Source organism: Notolabrus celidotus, chromosome 13 (assembly GCF_009762535.1).
Source record: "Notolabrus celidotus isolate fNotCel1 chromosome 13, fNotCel1.pri, whole genome shotgun sequence".
In the NCBI taxonomy this organism is placed as follows: Eukaryota; Metazoa; Chordata; class Actinopteri; order Labriformes; family Labridae; genus Notolabrus; species Notolabrus celidotus.
This window is the reverse complement of record NC_048284.1, coordinates 27,166,917-27,185,530: the sequence shown is the minus strand read 5'-3', so window position 1 is coordinate 27,185,530 and position 18,614 is coordinate 27,166,917. Positions and strand designations below refer to the sequence as shown.

Here is an 18,614-nt window from a genome sequence, read left to right as displayed (position 1 = left end):
TGGAGCAGTAATTGATGTGTATTAAAGAAAATATTAACAATAAAAATAAAAAGATCAAGCTATTAGTCACAAGAAGCCTTAACCTGAAGGTGCTATAAGAGCAGTTCAGGCAGCTGCGTGGAGGTCAAAACTCTTGTAGGAACATTGATGTGCTTTGCAGCCTCTGGTTAAGCAATTTGAAAAAAAATCATAAGTTACGGTCTGCAAGAGTGTCAAAGATGCCCTTATTTCAAATTTTAACATGAACAAAACTATATGGAATAAAACACAGTGCAGAAGGGCCGACTTCTTATCTATCCAAACCAGCACACTGATTTTTATAAGCTCTGATACGTCTCATTTAATTCATACTAATAGACAAAAAGTTCTTTCTCACCAAAATTGAGGGTTTACCGATAACGATGTTGTCTGCTGTACAGATCTAAAACCACCTTTAGCCATTTGGAATTTGTCTGATGCTGCTGACATACATCATCTTTATTATTTAAACAATAGTACAATAATATATTTTTGAAAGAGTTCCAGAGAAGAAGAAAAGTCTTCTGTGGAGGGTCATACTGCTTTGGGAAGGTCAAGAGGAACATGTTGAAATCTTTAGACAGTACTGATCGACACACCCATTGATCATGGGAGCTACAGTGACTAAAGACTGATTTATACTTACACTAAAAACATGCTAATAACACACACACATATATATATATATATATTGGACCTAATGAGGAAACCAGTTTTTACAGCCAGCCCCAAGGGACTGCAGATTTTTGCACTTCTGCATTGACTTTATTTTTCAATGCTGGTGCAAGGGAACAAATGAGGACCAGATTAGGAACTAACTTCTAGTAGAGTGTTTTAGGTGTTAGCCCAAACCAACACCCTAAAACGGATTATTTTAAAATTCAGGATCCCAAAAAACAGGCCCTCATCCTTGGTGTAGTTGACTTTTCAGTGTGCAGAGCTTTAAGTAAAACCTTGGCACAGCTGTCTTATTCACCACCTCATACCCACCACCTCTAACAAGAGTCTCCAGTCCTTGTCAGCTCTGTCATGACTCAGGGAAGACTCTGTGTATTCAACCAACGATGCTGTTTGTCTCGCTCAGACAGGTCCTCTGTCCAGTCAACGGCAATTCAATTAAAGCTTTACAGGAGCAGGAAGAACATTAATGCAAAGTTGTGTCACAACCCTGGACTGTGAAATCCTCTTGTTGTCATTTTTCTCTGCCTGCTACCTTTCATTCTGCTTACACTAAAGAGGGGAAAAATAGAGATTACTGAGCAGCACCTGAGAGAAACAACAAGGGGAGAGATTTCAAGAGTTCACAAATGGGACACTTTTGGGACTATCTTGATGTATGGCGAAACATATCAAATATGATTCAACAGCTTTAAGTTCATGAAACCTTTACTGAACCTGTTTTTGTTGAGGTCTGATACAGGCTCTTTGTCAGAGCTGCCTGCAGTGATACCCCAACAGATTCTAAATAAGGAGTCCCATGCACTTACAATAAAAGTATTTGTTAGTTGTTTGGAAAAATCTGGTGCTCAGGGAGTGTTTAGGTCTGCTCACATAACATTACGGTCCAGTGGTGAAGTCAGCAGTCTGCAGAGACAATAGATATTCCAGAGTATTTTTAGTCACTCAGTCGATCATTTGATCCTGCCACTGTGGCCCAGTGATTACTATTGATCTCAAAAAGGCAGCAAATACATGCAGGCTTACTTTGTGTGTGAGAGAGAGTATACATGCAGCAGAGCGCTGTAATGTGTGTGGAAGGCAGACGATTAAGCTCTGCTTGTTTGCTCAGGAGAGGAGCTGCATGGAGTCTGCAGACAGTTTGACACCAGAGATTCTCCTTTGATAACAACATATAGAAACACCAGCTACTGTACTGAAACATCAATAGTGTAAACATACGTTTGATACAGAAGACACCTATAGGCACCAGTTTCTAGTTGATATTAGTGATGGTAAAAAAAAAACACCTGCTGTGTTTTCCATGCACTAAAGAAACAAGTCATTATTTCCCCATACTCTGCTTGTTAATCTTTGCCCCTTCAAACAACCTTAGCCAAACTCAAAGACATATAACTGCTCCTGCTTGCTGCTGTAATGGCATATTGACTAAAGCCCATTAATTACCCTCTAGCTTTCCAGTAATAAGCTTTCTAAGAATAGGCCTCGTGGTTCTTCCTACACATGCAAATGATGATTCAAAAGGCATAAAGGAAGGAGGAAGTGTTTGTATTCCCCATCTTCAAGGTCTCCTCACGAGCATAATAATGTTACTTGGACTCACATGCTGGGATAATGCCCGACTTCCATCCCACCTAATGAAAATAAACAAATGTGTGCATGCCTAATCCCTTTAATTTTGGTGGTGGGGAGGAAATTAAAAACAGGGGAATGTAAATCACTGCCAGGTTTTATTTCTAGTAGTATTTTACATCTCAGTTCCCTGGTTGACGCTGGAAGATCTTAATTTGCGGTAAGTGAATTATACAGTGATTTTTTTCTGAAGAGGAGGAGGAGTCATTTTGTAAGAACTTAAAAGAAAAAAAAAGAGATAACTTCTGTCTCGACTGCAGCCTTTGAAGTCTCCTCGCGGCTCCTAAAGCTGTGATGTGTCTTTAATGCTCCAATGAAAGGCTGCAGATACAAGTTTAGGGAAAACAGTATCACATCAAACTTAAAAGTGAAAAGAAATGAATCGTCTGCTGCATGAGCTGTTTTTGAAGAGAGATACTTGGAGAACTGGCGTCTAGGATGATGTATCAATCAAAAAACTTTTCAGTCTGTAACCACTCCCTCAGCTCCCCTCAGCCTCTTTAGTCAGTGTAACAAACAGTGTTTGTGTCTTTACTGCCAAAAAGAGCTGAGACAGAACATGGCCCTGGGTCACAGACTGACTTCATGAAATGTCTCATTGTTAAGCCCGGTGTTATTCTAATACTCATCATAATGTTGCCTTCGATGAATGATGGTAATCATAAACAGCAGATTTTTATGTAACAATTGAAAATGTCAAAATGTAAGATATTTAGATCCAAATGCATTCTGGTACTTTTTGTTTCACCATCTTGGTCCTGAATTATCTGTTTAATAGATTGTCATTCAATTTGTTCAGACAGTCAGAACCCTCTGACTTCTTCTCTGGCACTATTTAATGTGAATTAACTAATGTTAGCATGAAGCCCTACACTTAATGCCACTTAACATTGTAATCAATATACCTACCTGCTAATTGGCTTATTAGCATTATCATTGTGAGCACATGCTACAGAGGAATGTTGCTCAAAGCACTGCTGTGCTTTGGAGTCTTAAAGAGAACTAGCGCTGTCTGTGTAGCTCCGCTCAGCTGCACTCCGCTGCAGTTGGCCGGTTCAGTAAACCCATCGACTCCACACTGAGTGTACAATGATGAGCGGGAGGTTTATGCCACCATTGATCTCTGAACAGGAACAGAATAAGCACTGGTCAGTCATACAGCAGCTCACTACATAAGTCCAGCAAGTGGTATTAGTTCCGAAGCTAGCTAGGTTGCTAATGAACGTACAATGCTGTTTTAAGGACATATTAGCATTTATGAATTGCAGTAATCTTATCTCAACAACGTCTCCATAAATGACAGTTCATTCTGAGTTGGTAGTGTGTGAATAAAGACATGACTACACAGTTTTTGTTCACAGTGCTGAAATCTGCAACTCACCTCGGTCCTGTCTTTCATGTTTGGGCAAAGTATCACGGCTGACGTTAGAGTATAAAAATTACAGCTGAGAGAGGGCGCCCTAGAGCTGTAAGTAAAAAAACAAATACACAAACCTCACACTATAGCACCAAGGGGAAAACTTCGGTCTTAAAATACGAAGCCCATCAAGAAGTATTATAAAGTGCAGTTCATCAAGCTTGAGGCTGGCTGCATAAACAGCATAAACCACATACACACCCATTCAAAAAAGACGATCTTTGCAGCAATAATTAACATGTTTACAGCCTGAGACAAAAAACAGTTTATACTGCACACACTTTATGGGGGGAGTTAATTTTTTTCATAACTTGTTATACTTGAAGATATTAAACTTATGAGTCTTGCCCAAATAAGGGCATGCCTGACTTGATCGACAGGCAGGAACACTGTAGCTGTTGGCTAGGAGGCTCAAAGCCCGCCTCTTTACCTCACACTAGCTCAACACAAGTTAGGTAGAGTTCAGCATTTCCAATATGGCTCCCGCCGACGATTGGCTTCAAAACAGCGTTTCAGAAACAGATGGGTGATGTCACAGATACTACGTCCATTAATTATACAGTCTATATATAACACAGACTCTGCTACATCTGACTGTAGATTTAATTTGTTGAATATTCTTGTAGGGTTTTTTTTATTATTATATGAAGAACTGTGCACAGGCAACACACTTCACTGCAATTCAAGTGCACCTGAAATCAGGAGATAAGAAGTCTGTGATAAATAAAGAAGAACAGATCATGAAATAATGTTCCAGCAACTGACACTGACAATGTGATCTCATTAAAATCAGTGATTGGAACATTCACTTGTTGAAGTAATAAAAATGAATATGTTAATGATGCATTGAATGATGCCATTTCTCAAACAAACAAACTTTCACAACAAAAGATGAAGAACAATAAGTTTCAGCTTCAGGGAAAAACATTTATATTCATATGAAGATTAGACACTGCAGTAAGTCAGCAAATAAAACAAGCAAATATGCTTCAGAAACAAATGACAGTCATTATCAATTGCATAAAAATCCAATTCAACTTGCCCAGCCTTCAAAGGCTGTGTCTGATTAAAAGGCAGATTGAATGTGTAGCTTCTGCATCCAATTATATTTGAGAAGCCAAACCATGGTGTTATTTCTTTTTGAGTCGTGCCTCCCTGCCTGCCAGCTGAGGCACCTTTCTCATTGTAAAAAAACTGCCACCGCCAAAACACTCTGCCATTTGGATTTAGAGATGTGATGAGGACATGAGAAACTGTTTCAAATCCCTAAGTGTTCTCCCTTTGAGAACAACACCGATCAAATGTCTTTTATACTGAGAAGAATCCAGCGGACACAAAAGGAATCATGAGAGCTGCATTCAAAGGAAATATCCTCACTAAGCTTCATACGATGAATCATTTCTACTTTGTCATTCTGCTTCTATACAAGGACAACTTAAAAAAACTATCAGATCACGAAACAGTCAAAAGGGCAGGTTACACACCCTAAATGCTTTGTTCATTTCAGTAGTGTTTGAATAATGCTCCATTGAACGAGGCACAGTGAAAGTAAAGGCTGGAAATATTGTTCTGCTGCTTGTAAAGCTGCTGCAGTAAGATTGCCAATGTTCCCTCAGCTCTGCCTGTGGATAAGTCTCCAACATGCACTCCATTTAAAAAAAAAAAGCCTAAGCTAGGAATAAAACATTAAATCCTTTCACTTCATGTTTAGGGCGCTGTGGATGGCAGGTAAACAAACCCAAACAGCACATTTTGTTACTATCATTATAGGTCTAGCTGAGGTGTCACTTCCACAGCCCACAGACACTGTGGCATGTACTGTGTTGTAATCAACTCAGCTTGTGTGGACTTGTGTATCTAACAGTTTTATTTTCGTTTTATACACCAGCAGGTTTTGATAAATGATGTAAACATTACTTGTAATCATACAAGAGTTTGAAGATATGTAGGAATGTATTTTTAATTGATTTATTGTGTGTGCTACTTCATTGAAATTGGGTTTGTCCTGATAATAAAGATTATATTTAACTTACCATTAAGTCTTTAAAGAGTTTAGTTTATTTGGATTTCGCTGTCGCATTGCAGCAGCTATTCCTCTCTTTGGAGCAGATGTATTTATTAGAAATGTCACCTTTATACACATAACAGAGAAAATCAGCAAACAGCTTATGAAAGAATAAAACAAATCATTGTCTGTCCTGAGTGATGGGACGAATATAGAAGGGGAATAAATGCTCCTTGTTTGTCACAGTAATGAGCATGGATTTCTATTTTGCCCAGAGGAAGAGTCATGACTAGCATAAAGCATGAAACCACATTTAATATTGAACAAGATTATTTAATTCTTTTTTTGTGAACAGACCGTTTATAAAACAATTCCAGCAAACCTCCTACAGAACTGCTCAGGGATATGTTGCATCCAGCACATGTGAATGTGTTAAACAGTAAAAACAGAACATACCGGCTCATTAACTCTGACTGAATACACCCACACAGAACTGTACCATACTGTATCAATACACCTACAGTCAAACACATAAGGAACAATTATGAAGAGGGAACACAAAACTAATGTTTTAACCAACACAGCACTGTGGTTCATCTGTTATGTTACTCAACAGTTAGATCACCTGAATGTTAATCTATTAGGAGTATGCATTTTTTAAACAATAAACAGGGTTGGAAACAGGCAAATGTAATAAACAGACAAATCCGTAAATAAATATGCAATAAATAATGAATAAATAAATAAATATTTGTGAAATATGTTTCTTTTTGTAAGCTAATACAGCCAGACTGTCTCCAGGCAAGACACTCACTCCCAAGCCGAGCTGCTCAGTAAGCAAACAGCAGCAGACTGTGATCATGTAGGGACCTCCGGTGAGAAGATGCATATAACTGTGTCATTTCCAACAATCATCTTTGCCCGGCTAAAAGAGCAGCTCAGATTTAGACGAATGACTCACAAACAGCAGTAAAGATGGAAGAGAACAATGAACAGTGTAAATAAACAAACACCATGGCCTCATTACATTGTGAACATCATCTTGATAACATTCATTTGTAAGGGTGCGGGCGGTGAAGGTGTTTGGTCTTGGCCTTCTTTGAAAGTCCGACCCGCAGCGGCCTTGAGCAGGTTCTCAGAGGCTCCAGTCTCCAGTTTGGTTCTGGCGGTCCTGCAGACAGAAACACAATAATATAATAATAACTAAGAATTCTTAGTTATGCACCAGCCCTGCATGCCTGCGAGACTTCAAACTCCACATTATGCATTTATTCAGGCTCAAAGCCCGACTGAATCGCCTGGCTTTGTTTTCTGTTCAGGGTCGCAGAATATTCACTCCGACCAGAAAATGGACTTGGAAGCTTTTCATAATGCACCAAGCTTTTCATAATTATGTTCAATGTGCTGACAGAAAAGCTCTGCTGTTAGACTGATCCCTTCTCTCAACTAGGTGAGGTGACCGCACTGCATCTAAAGGTAGGCTGGTTGTTAGAATGATACTCTTAAATATTCAGAGGTCGGCTCACTTCTGTCCCAGCAGACACTCTCTGGTTCACACTTTGGTTCATGGTGCGGTGGAGGCCAGAGGAGGAAACAGCTTTACACATTTCATTACAACATATAGACATAAAAAATATTTCATATATTATTTCAGTGGACTAGAAAGGATCACACACTCTGTGCAGATCCACAAACCATATTTTTTAATTTGGTGGCCTTTCTTTTAACTTATAAAACCCAGCCGGTTCAAAGATCCACCTCAATAAAGCTAATGGCAGCTTTTGAGTTTTTTCTTTATTTTTTCTTTCACCATCAACTATTTTTTCTTTATTTTGATACTTTTGAGGCTTTAAATCCCTTCTTTAGTACAACACCAATATTCAAAGAAGTACAAGTTCTGTTGTTCTGGAGATTATCTGTAGATTATCACATGTGGTGTTTACTCTTTTTATTTCTCAGTTTGTTTGGGGTATTTTTATTATCATTGTTTATTTTTATTGTTATTATTTTTTCATTACTTTTTGCAGTTATTTATTTTTTAAATATTTATATATTTATTTATTTATTTCTTCACAATTATTTATTTTCTTATTTCTGTATACATCTTTTATTTTAAATTATTATCATTTATCATTATTATTGGTTTTTTCCCCATTCATTCACTTATTTTGTTTTCTTATATAAAAAAACATCTTCTGTATATAATGTGTGAAAATTCAAATAAACAGATCTTTGATAAATATTTCATATGTGTTCTTTTAGGTTTGATTTTAGAACAGAGGGAGCTTTTTCTGTCTTTTGTCTGTGATAACAATATGCCACTCACTGTAGCTCAGTTGTTCCAAGAAGGGTTGACACATGAAGGATGGAGACCAGGTTTTCCTTTTAGGCTCCGTCTCCTGGGGCTCTGAAAGAAACATACAATGACAGTCAGACACACAAAGGAGGGGCCGGCTAATTCTACCTCCTTTGCTTCTCTGTTTTACCCTCAAACAACATTATTCTTTGCTTTCATGGTGGTGTTATCGTCCCCCTGCAGCTTTTTGAAGAAGGGGACTGAATATTTGAACATTCATGAGAGGAAGCTCTGTCAACTTGAAAAGACAAATCAATAAAAGTAATTGTATTTCTTCACTGAATTAACCTGGCTGACCTCCCAAAGTCTATCACCAACACTCTGGAAAAACTGTGTTAACCAGACAATACTGACAAAACAATGGAAGAAAAGTTACCTCTAATTAAACCACTTCTGTGTTATTTTCCTCATTTAACTGTTGATGTTTGCTTTGAAGAAGTTGAGAAGATAATTACAGACTTTGTAGTTTCAACCTTGTTATCTGGAATGATTGTGGAGCTACCAGTCCCTCCAGGAAGTTGCGATTTCGCGATCGCAACTATCAACGCAAATTCAACCAATCAGCGCGATTTTTTCGCGGCCTTGCAATTTTTTACAATCACCGCAACTTTCCCGCAAATTTGACCAATTACCTTAATCTCAGCCCCTGTACGTCATCGGTTTTGTCATCAATTTGACTTCCTTGGAACATAAACATAAGTCCTCACTTGATCGGCACTTTTCAGCAACAAAACATGCACAGAGAACGGGTAAAAAGAGGGGACAGCAGGCAGGACAAGTGACGATGACAACGTTGTTATTTATAGATTGAGGGGCTCAGTGTTAGCTTGGTCTCTACCTGCAGCAGGTGTACTTTATGAACCAGCTCTCCTCACCTCCATGCATCTGTCTCATCTTCATTGATGATTTTTACCCCCCGGTGTGCGTTAGTGACAAACACACAACCGGGGGACGTCTGTTTACTATTTGATGTTTGACGTTGTTGCCGTGGTTACCGTAAAAAGCTCTGCATCTACAGCTTAATTTAATCCAGTTTGGTGAAACATCAGACACATTCAGTAAGTTTTGATCAACTCCTTGTCATCAAAGATGCAGATTAATTTCAGAGTGCCATGAACTGACTGAGCATCAGTCGCTGCGAGGTGCATTCAGGGACCGTCGTAAATGTGCAACACAGTCCTTTCATGGCATTTTTCTGTGAATCAAGAGAATCAAAATACAGTCAGTGGCCACATCAAGAATGTTTTCTAAAAACAACTGTAATTTAGCATATTTACTTGCCCCTGAGATGTTATTGGGGGAAAAAAGCAAAAAAAAATAATCGCAACTTTCACCGCAATTTAAAAAAAAAGCCGTCGCAAATTCAGCCTTTTTGGGCCGCAACAATCACAAAAACATCCCGCGAAATCCTGGAGGGACTGAGCTACGTTTCGGTTTGTGGATGAATGAAGCTTATAAGGTCGTCTTTTCTTCCCTAAAGTAAACTACAAACCTTTGTGTTTCTCTGCAGTGAACATGGACTTGTCCTGGCAGCTGCCAAGGGGCACCTCCTGCTCACCATCACCGCTGCTGGGTGCACAAGACACCACTGGATCGCCTCCACACACATCCAGGCTGCGGACATCCTCAGCATCATCTAATAAAGAGAGGAGCACACACTGGAGGTAGAATATATCAAGCAGTGTCTTGTTTCAAATGTTGCAGATATCAGAGTTTTGATTTAGTGGTGGTGTAAATAAGATCAAATACCTGACACCTTGTGCTCACACCTCACTGAATCATTTTTAAAATGATGCAATTTAAGCGATCCCACTTTAAATCTTATCTTACCTTAGCTGAGACATTTTTATTCATTTGTTAAAATGTGTACTGAGGTAGTGGTTAAAATTTAAAAGGACACATAAATAACTTTTCATGGCAGTATGTTTTTCACTGTTTTAAAATGTGAAGAAAGACGCTGCATTGATTTCTTTTCAAAGCAGCATGGTGTGAGGATTCAGCGGTTTACATTCGCTTGCTGGGTTGAAAGAAGAGTTTTGAAAAAGTACCCCTCTTCACATTCTTGTCTTGAGTGAAGGGAGTGGATCAATACTTCTCTCCAATCTGTTTGCTAAATTTAAGGCCACAGACATCAGCAGATAAACTGGTTTTAGCACTGACACGGGAACCTTGGGCAAATAGCCAATCTGTTTCTTTTCAATCCTTAAAAACACCACGTTAGACAAAAATACCACTACATACAAATCAAAGAGTAAAAAGTATTTTTTGGATGTTGTATGCTTGAATATATTTGTTTGAAACAAGTGTTCACATGAGACTCTCTGCAAGTGTATGTCCCAAAGACTGTATAAATAATGGACGTAGTATCAGTGACGTCACCCATCTGTTTCTGAACACTGTTTTGAAGCCAATCCTCGGCGGGAGCCATATTGGAAATGTAAAACTCAACCTAACTTCTGTCGAGCTAATGTGACGTAAAGAGACGGGCTTTGAGCCTCCTCGCCAACAGCTACAGTGTTCCCGCCTGTCAATCAAGTCAGCTGTGCCTCTCATAATGAAAAACTTGTAATCTTAATATCTTTGAAATTGCTGCGTTATGAAAAAATTCAACCCCCGTACAGTGTGTGCCGAGAAATGAACTATCCAGACTACACTCGTCTTTTGTACCAGGCTGTAAACATGTTCATTTCTGCTTTTTGAATTGGTGTGTATGTGGTTTCGGGTACTTCCGAAGGCAGCCTCAAGTGGACACTCGAGTAACTGCAGTTTTTAACACTTTTACAATGGCTTCAATTCTCGCGGCCGGAGGTTTCCGCTTGGTATGTCCTGAGGAATTTGCCCTGTGTGTTTAGTTTCTAATGTACTGCACTCGACCTAAATCATAATCAAGTTGTACAAAAAAATTATACTTAATCCCTCAATATTAATTGTTCTACTGCTGTGACGGTTTAGCAGTAGCATCTTTATTTCAGATTACATTCACTAAAGCGAATGAACACCTCTAAGTGGGTGTCCTGCTGTATCTGTACCTTGTGGGTGCTGTTAATCCACTGGAACTAGTCTTTAAATGTTGCTGCAAAGTTACTAAAGTTATACATGTGTGTTGTCTAGTAAAATAAGTCCTTATTGTTCGTTGTTACCTGACGATGTGTCTTTTTCACATCCTGCGAGAGGACCCTTGAAGTCTGGAGTGTCGCTCTCCCAGGTTTTGGTTACATAACCACACTGCTCAGGTGAGGCCTCTCTACTGTAGCATGCAAACTCACTTCTACTGACATCAAAAAACAAGCTCAGCTCTTTCAGGACTTTGTCAAATTCTTTCTTCATCTCAAACTTGGGTTTGTTGTTCACATCAGAGGCTGCACTGTCGATATTAGAGGAGACATGGCAGGACACTGGTGGTGGCTTTAACTCCTCCTCAAAGCCCTCAGAGGATTTAAAAACTGATTCGCAGTGAGGCTTTTGCTCTGGCCAGCCTGGAGCAGGAACATCTGCTGCTGAGATAAAGTTTGAAAGTTCATCACAACTGTAATCACAGCTTGATAATCCATTTGCCATGTTGTCAGTGTGACACTCAAATCTTTCCTCATCCTCCTCTTTGCCCTCCTCATCCTCTTCTTGTGGCACCTCCTCGTGCTCATTGCTCTCTGCCTCTGGCATGGGATGGTGAAGCTGTCGTTGGGGTGTGTTCAGCAGCTGCTCGGGCAGGCTGGTGAGCAGAGGGCTGTTCCTCAGACCAGCATCATTATCACCATCATCGTTTGGTGAGAGCTCGATCTTTTCAAAAGTGTCAAAAGCCCCCGTCATGCGGGCACAGAAAGGCAAGGCAGATGGCAACACAGAAAATCCGTCACCACTCATGAAGGCTGGGGGGTTTGGGTCAACAATTTGTGAAAGTCTAAATTCATGTGGACCTGGAACAACTGCATCACTGGAGGGAGGAGTAGTGAAAGCCAGAAGGTCATCTGTCTCCGGTCTGTTTTGGTAAACAGACGAGAGACAGGGCTCGATTGATTGCTCTTGTTGACTATTGAGGATTAATTTGTCTCCACTTGGGCTCATGATAGCCTCCGTCTGTTCACTGATGTATTCATCAGATGACGCCTTGGTGTTGTCTCCTCTCAGTTCACCATCCATTAGTTTCACTAACATCTCTGAACTCCCGTTAACATCGATGTCTTCTGCTTCCTCTCCTTCACGTTCCTCGGTTGTCTCCTCCATCATTGGAATAACAGCACTGTACGGGTGATCACTCAAGCATTCAAGGTTATTTCCTGGTTCCTCCTCGATGTATGTTAACATGTTGCCACCGTTGATTATTATTTTTCCCTCTGCCCACTCGATGAAATCAACAATGGACATTTCAGATGTGTCTTCTTTGTATTTTTCACTTCCTCGAAGTTTTTCCTCGAAGTCTATTAAGCACTCTAATTTTTCATGTTCATCACTTCTCATGTCAAGGGCTGTTTCTTTCTTCTCTTCTATTTTGGTTGCTACATCTCTTCTTGCAATTTCATCCAATAAATATTCCACTTCCTGTGTCAGCAGGTTGTCTAAACTGGCAGGGAAACAATCAGACTGATCCTGCTCTGTGGATTGATGTCCCACGGTGTCAGAGCTCTCTGGTGTTTTATCAGGAAGAGCCTTTACCGGACTGCACGGGCTGCTGCTGGGACTAGACTTCCCCTGACAGCTGTCTTCATTCTTGTCATTGTTTTTTGTTTCTTTTATGGTGGAGTTGAGACGTGCTTGTGGTTCTGTGTATGACTGACACAAGTCCTCTTCTTCATCTTTGCACAGGTGTGTTCTGCTTTGATCAGAAGCTGAGTCCTCCTGTGGTTGCTGGACATTCGGGCACAGAGGTATGTCTCCCTCACAGATTCTTACAAAGGGAGATAATTCTGCTCCTACAGCGCTACCTGAGCTCCAGCGTTTCTCCTCAGCCTCCCCGTCACTTTCACTCAAGATTGCAGGGTCAATTACTCCAAAAGGGCCTGCATCATTATCTCCTTCAGCAGGCTCTTGACTGATTCTTGCAGGCATTGGAGTCTCTGTTGTGTGATCAGCCATTTCACTCCCAGTTTTGGCGATCATTGTACAAGCAGCGTGGGCTCCTTTTGCCCCACAGAAGTCATCAGCTTCAAGACTTGCAGTCTCAGTTCCAACATTTCTGACTAATACCATATCATGAGAAACAAATGATCCCTCAGCCCACTCAGCAGCAGAAGGGATGGAGTTCTTGCTCATGCCATTCTCATTTACTTGGTCTTTTGTTTCCTCATCACAGACAGCAAAATGTTCATTTTCACAATGCTGCATTTTGATTATTTCTGCCTCATTTTTTGCACCTTCTGCCGTGTTCTCGAAGGGGTCCTCTTCAGGGAGTGAGTAGAATAATTCAGTGTCTGCGTAATCATCGTAAGATAAGGGGCCGTTAGCCCCGTTCTCATTTAAGAGTATGTCCTCACTAAATCCATCCTCACCACTTTGATTATATTCTTCAACTTCGGTACACTGGCTATATGCGTTACAGAAACCTGTGTCACGAATAGTACCTTCACAAGTGCAATCAGACAGACATCTGACCTGCTCATCACTTGAGCTGAGGTTGGATGCTTTGATTTGACTGACACTATTTTGCACCTGTCTCCCATCTCTGCCATTTCCAGCGGGAAGATTGCAACCACCAGGGGGCTTGTCTTCAAGTGATTTCCCCAGACAGACGCAATCAGGCTGACTGGACGAGTCAGCACTGGCATCTTTTGAAGTGTGAGACTCCACTAATGCCCCACCTGCATCATCTGGCGGGTATGAGCTGAGCTTGTCAGTTTCATTAGCTGGGGGCAGCTCATCTTTCACCAGAAGGACACTCCTTTCAGGAGGAATAAAACAGGCGTTTGATGATCCCGTGTTTGCATCGTCACTGTGTGGAGAACTCAACTTGTTCCATGGAATGACAACTGGTTGAGTGTCTTGTAGTTGCTTTTCAGTTTTCATGTCTTCAACATCCTCACATTCTGCTGTGCATTCAAGGCTGTCATTCTTCTGTAACTTGTTTGTTAAAGATTTGGTGACGAAGGCTTTCTGAAATGTCAGAAGCTCTGAAAAATCAAACCTGCTTTTCCCACTGTGGTTGTTTGACATTGTACAATCTGTTCTGGGCCGTTTGGGCGATGGTGGCAGTTTAGGTTTGTTCTCAGTTTGTGAATTGATATCATCTTGTGTGATTTCTTCCATTTTCTCCTCTTCTCTGAACCTGAAATAGAAACAGCCTCGGTGTAAATGCAGCATCTGAAAGCCAAACTGCTCCGATCGATGAGTGTCACTCTAACCAGAGAGTGCAATCATGTCAATAATGATTTCAACACTTTGGATACTTTTGGTGGGTAACATTTTTAGAGAAACATATTCCACAGAAAATAAATCTCAGCATTTACCTCAGTCTATAATTTATGAGCAGCAACTGGAAGCTTCAATAACTCACCTTATATCCAACGTGCTGATCAATACATATAGATGTTATCCCCCTGTAGACCTTTAGAGAAAACATAGGAGACAGAGACATTATATTCAGATAGTGACAGCACATCATGCTGCTGATTCACTGTACAGAATAAATAAATAAGTCTTCAGTGCTGCTTCTGCTCTGTTGCATCCATTTTTGTGCTGCCCAAATCAGGAGCTGTGGTCCATTGGTCTCTAACAATGCTAGCTTTGTCACGATGTGCACAATAGGTCTTTTTCACATCCGAGAGACTGCCTTGTCACATTTGAAAAAAGCACAGGTGTTGCTAATAGCATCAACAATGGCTCTTTTCTATTCAAATGCCTCTGTAACCATGAAAGAATAACAGAGAGCAGACATGCACAACACCTGGATCCAAAGCAGTTCAATGGAATGCAGCCATCATTAAATTCATTATTAACACCTCTGCTGCTCAAATATGAATCGTTGATGTTTGTTTTTTTAAAGACACTGTCTCATAATTACACTTCATATACACACTATTTTCATCAGGTGTAGGCCTAAACCATGTGATGTGCCGGCCTTCCTGTAGACCACTCCGTCAAGCAAAACCCTTTATGTAAATACTTGTTAGTTCATAGGATGAGATCTCTAAGCCGACACACATCTATACATTTTATTTTCTCAGTTTTCCTTTAATCACAAGCTATTTCTGGATGTTTTCTAGAGATTGAAATGACATAAAGCTTGTTTTCTTGCTAAAACAGGATATTTTTCTGGCTCTCTAGAAAACAAACTAATAGTCTGGTCACTGTAATAAGCCAGACCATGACATGCCTTGCTGACACTGCCCACACTAATGAGGTAAGTCATTGTGGGGGTTTTGTGCTTTTGCAACTCTGGGGATAAAATCCAACAACATCCACACAACAGCTTAAATTACCTTGTCATTACAGGAATATTGAGTTAATAAAACATATGAATGTACGTCCACTGAGGGCTTCTGTTCTTAGAAATATCATCAAAATATATATATTTCTTTATGTATATTTTGTGGCAGACCTGACTTACATTGCCAGGTGTGTAGGATATTAGTGCCTCAAAAAATACACTATATCAACATCTCTTATTTTCTTTTTTAGTGTAGCATTACAAAAGTCATCCAGTACTATGGGCACCTCTCACCACAGAATTAAAATGATAACGTTACAATCATTCCCCTTTTGCAAAATTAGATTAAATTAAATTAGATTACATGTATTTTATTGATCCCCCATTGGGGCACGAGAGTACAACACTGTAGTTACATAGTAAAAAAATAATGATAATAATAATCAATAATAATAATAATGATAATAATAATAATAATAATAATAATAATGATACAATAAAATAATAATAATAATAATAATGATAAAAGTGAATATATAATAATAATAATGATAATAATAATGATACAAGTGAATATATAATAATAATAATGATAATAATAATGATACAAGTGAATATATAATAATAATAATAATAATAATAATGATACAATAAAATAATAATAATGATAAAAGTGAATACATAATAATAATAATAATAATTATAATGATAATAATAATGATAAAATAAAAATAATAATAATAATAATAATAATAATAATGATACAAGTGAATATATAATAATAATAATAATAATAATAATAATAATAATAATGATACAATAAAATAATGATAATAATAATGATACAATAAAATAATGATAATGATGATAAAAGTTAATATAAAATAAAATATAGCAAACATAACCGATATATACACTATGTACACTTCTATCTTATGATAGTAAGGTAAGATATTGCATGATATAATTGCACCTGGTTTTTATGAGCACACAGTATGAAAAGCACACACAGAGCAAAATAAATATGAGAAGTTTAGAGTCCGTTTGTCAGTTAGGTGTGAATCATGGATAATAACCCGGGAAGACGGAACAGTGCAAAGTCACAAAGTAGTGGCCATGTAATGAAATGAAAGATGATTAATCAGATTGCAGTGCTGCTGTTCAACAGTCTGATTGCAGACTTTAAAATGAGCAATGAATTTAGCTTAATTACATAATATGAATGCTTATACCAGGGAGCGGCCCACAGCTACACAAGCTAGTCTCCAGAAACTTCTACATTCACAGTTTTATATAATCTTTCTTTCACAGTCCAAACTTCTGTGAACAGTAACATTATGTGACAAAATTGTGTATTTATACAATTATGACACACTTTTTTTATGTGAATGATTAGCATGTAGCATTTTAACATTACAATGGAAAGGTTAGCTAACCTGTCACTCTATACAATATAACTTACACACTTTGGGATCACTTTTTGATGATTGCTGACAATTTTAGCATACATATTTATTATTCTCTATCGAGTTAATGTTGGTTTCTCTTGAGTTACTCACCGTCTTAATGCTTTAGTATCGTAGTTTGTCTTGATTTAATGAGGCACATCGAGCAGCGTTATTTGGGTTAGCTCCGTGACGTCATCCTGTTGTTCTGTACGTGGCGCGAAATTAAGGAGAGGCACCCTACTGCAGGCAAGATGGCGCCGCCACAACATCCACACCGGAAGTCCGTACCGGAAGTCCATACCGGAAGTGATTCTTTAACCCCCTCTCTACCCAATGCCGGATGCTTCGAACTGGAAGTTTCTTCTTCGTGTAGCGTATTGATTGCATTAGTCTGTCGCTGCTAAATCAATTAGCAGAAAGCTAATTGTGATAGAGAGAGTGAGTGAGAGAGATCCCGCTGTGTATGAAGAACAGAATAATGTAGAGTGTTAGTGTGTGTGGGGGGAGGGGATGAGAAGGAAAAGACTGTAAGTAAGAGGGAAAATACACTCAAGCTGTACACAGAGATCTATATTCACCACAAAAACAACAGAGGCTCCCCAGAAATGTGTACTGTACATCTATCATCAGTGGCTGACAGTGGTGCCTCAAGTTGAAATATTTTAGTCCTAATATTTTATGTTGATTTGGAGTTTGTAATAGCAAAAGTGCATTGTTCATTTTCAAGTACAACATTATCAATACAAAAGGGTTAAGACATCATACATATAACATTAAAAGAACATAAAATAAAGTATAATTCTACATTTCAAGTAGGGGTTGGATGGAAAGAAACAGTAGCTATATATACATTTGCAGTTTTTCTAGTCATTCTAATTGAAGGTTCCAACTTCAATGTTTTCATGGACGCCAAATAAAGTGATCTTGTTAAGACATTGGTGTACATGCATCAAGCATTCAATCTGAATAAAACTGTTTGACAAGCTCAGAGTGTTTACGCCCATCTAATGTCTCAAAATAGAAGGAGAAACCATTCCCTCCGTTTGTTCTTGTGGTTAATGAACACCCCTGTCACTGTGTCATTGTAACGTGTTACAAATTATGTTAAAAAAGAAACAGTCACCACACACCTCTACATTTTCCTCCTCCACTCGCCCCTGCACCATAGATAACATTCTGCTCTTCTCTCGTGACTGTGGATCTACTCTGGATCTGTATTTCATTCATTCATTAATCTATACATGTGATCACATAGGCAGACAGCATGCAAGGTAATTTGGAACAAACACTACAGCAAACTGTACTGAGGTACAGTCAGGCTAACACAACATAAAATAGCATATGACCCAGACAAAACAAGAGAGGCATATGCAGATGTCATCACGGCAGCATCATAATCAGCTTTAAGTATTTCAACACACACTCGGAACAAAAGGCTGTGCATGGCTGAGACGTTAACACTATAACTTAGTGATTCGTGCAGGCTTCTAAGTAACTTCTCAAAACAGTAAATTCTCAACAGCCTATACACTTTTGGAGTCAATCAACTAGTCAATAATACTGATACGATTAAAATGTAAGTGCAAAAAAGTTCATAGAATTACGCGTAAACCTACGTGTTTTTGAAGGCTTTTATTTTGCGTTCACGTTCCTGTTTTTCAAGGCTTTTATTTTTGTAACTTTCGGTATGGACTTCCGGTGTG

General features: G+C 39.0%; 2 protein-coding genes across 2 annotated transcripts in view; one reads left to right on the top strand and one right to left on the bottom strand.

Annotated features, from left to right (window-relative positions):
• Positions 1-6,047: 6,047 nt before the first annotated feature.
• On the bottom strand, positions 6,048-17,139 carry LOC117824101. Its single transcript, XM_034699491.1, has 6 exons — positions 17,023-17,139; positions 14,591-14,641; positions 11,247-14,362; positions 9,599-9,742; positions 8,077-8,157; positions 6,048-6,921 (listed from the first exon to the last, which is right to left on the bottom strand). Exons 3-6 carry the CDS (start codon positions 14,341-14,343, stop codon positions 6,803-6,805), a joined length of 3,441 nt encoding a protein of 1,146 aa, XP_034555382.1. The 5' UTR covers positions 14,344-14,362; positions 14,591-14,641; positions 17,023-17,139; the 3' UTR covers positions 6,048-6,802.
• Positions 9,619-18,614, top strand: part of vsnl1a (visinin-like 1a) — a 50,265-nt gene continuing 41,269 nt past the window's right edge. The window contains exon 1 of the mRNA XM_034699493.1: positions 9,619-9,770. The gene's annotated coding sequence lies outside the window, so the exon portion shown is untranslated. The remainder of the gene's footprint in view (positions 9,771-18,614) is intronic.

Excerpts from the sequence above, each read along its gene's own strand:
- LOC117824101 (XM_034699491.1), bottom strand. The coding sequence starts at position 14,343 with ATGGAAGAAATCACACAAGATGATATCAATTCACAAACTGAGAACAAA. Across the intron at positions 9,743-11,246 it reads TGAAAAAGACACATCGTCAG|ATGATGCTGAGGATGTCCGC; the intron begins GTAACAACGAAC and ends TCTCTTTATTAG. Across the intron at positions 6,922-8,076 it reads CTTGGAACAACTGAGCTACA|GACCGCCAGAACCAAACTGG; the intron begins GTGAGTGGCATA and ends TTCTGTCTGCAG.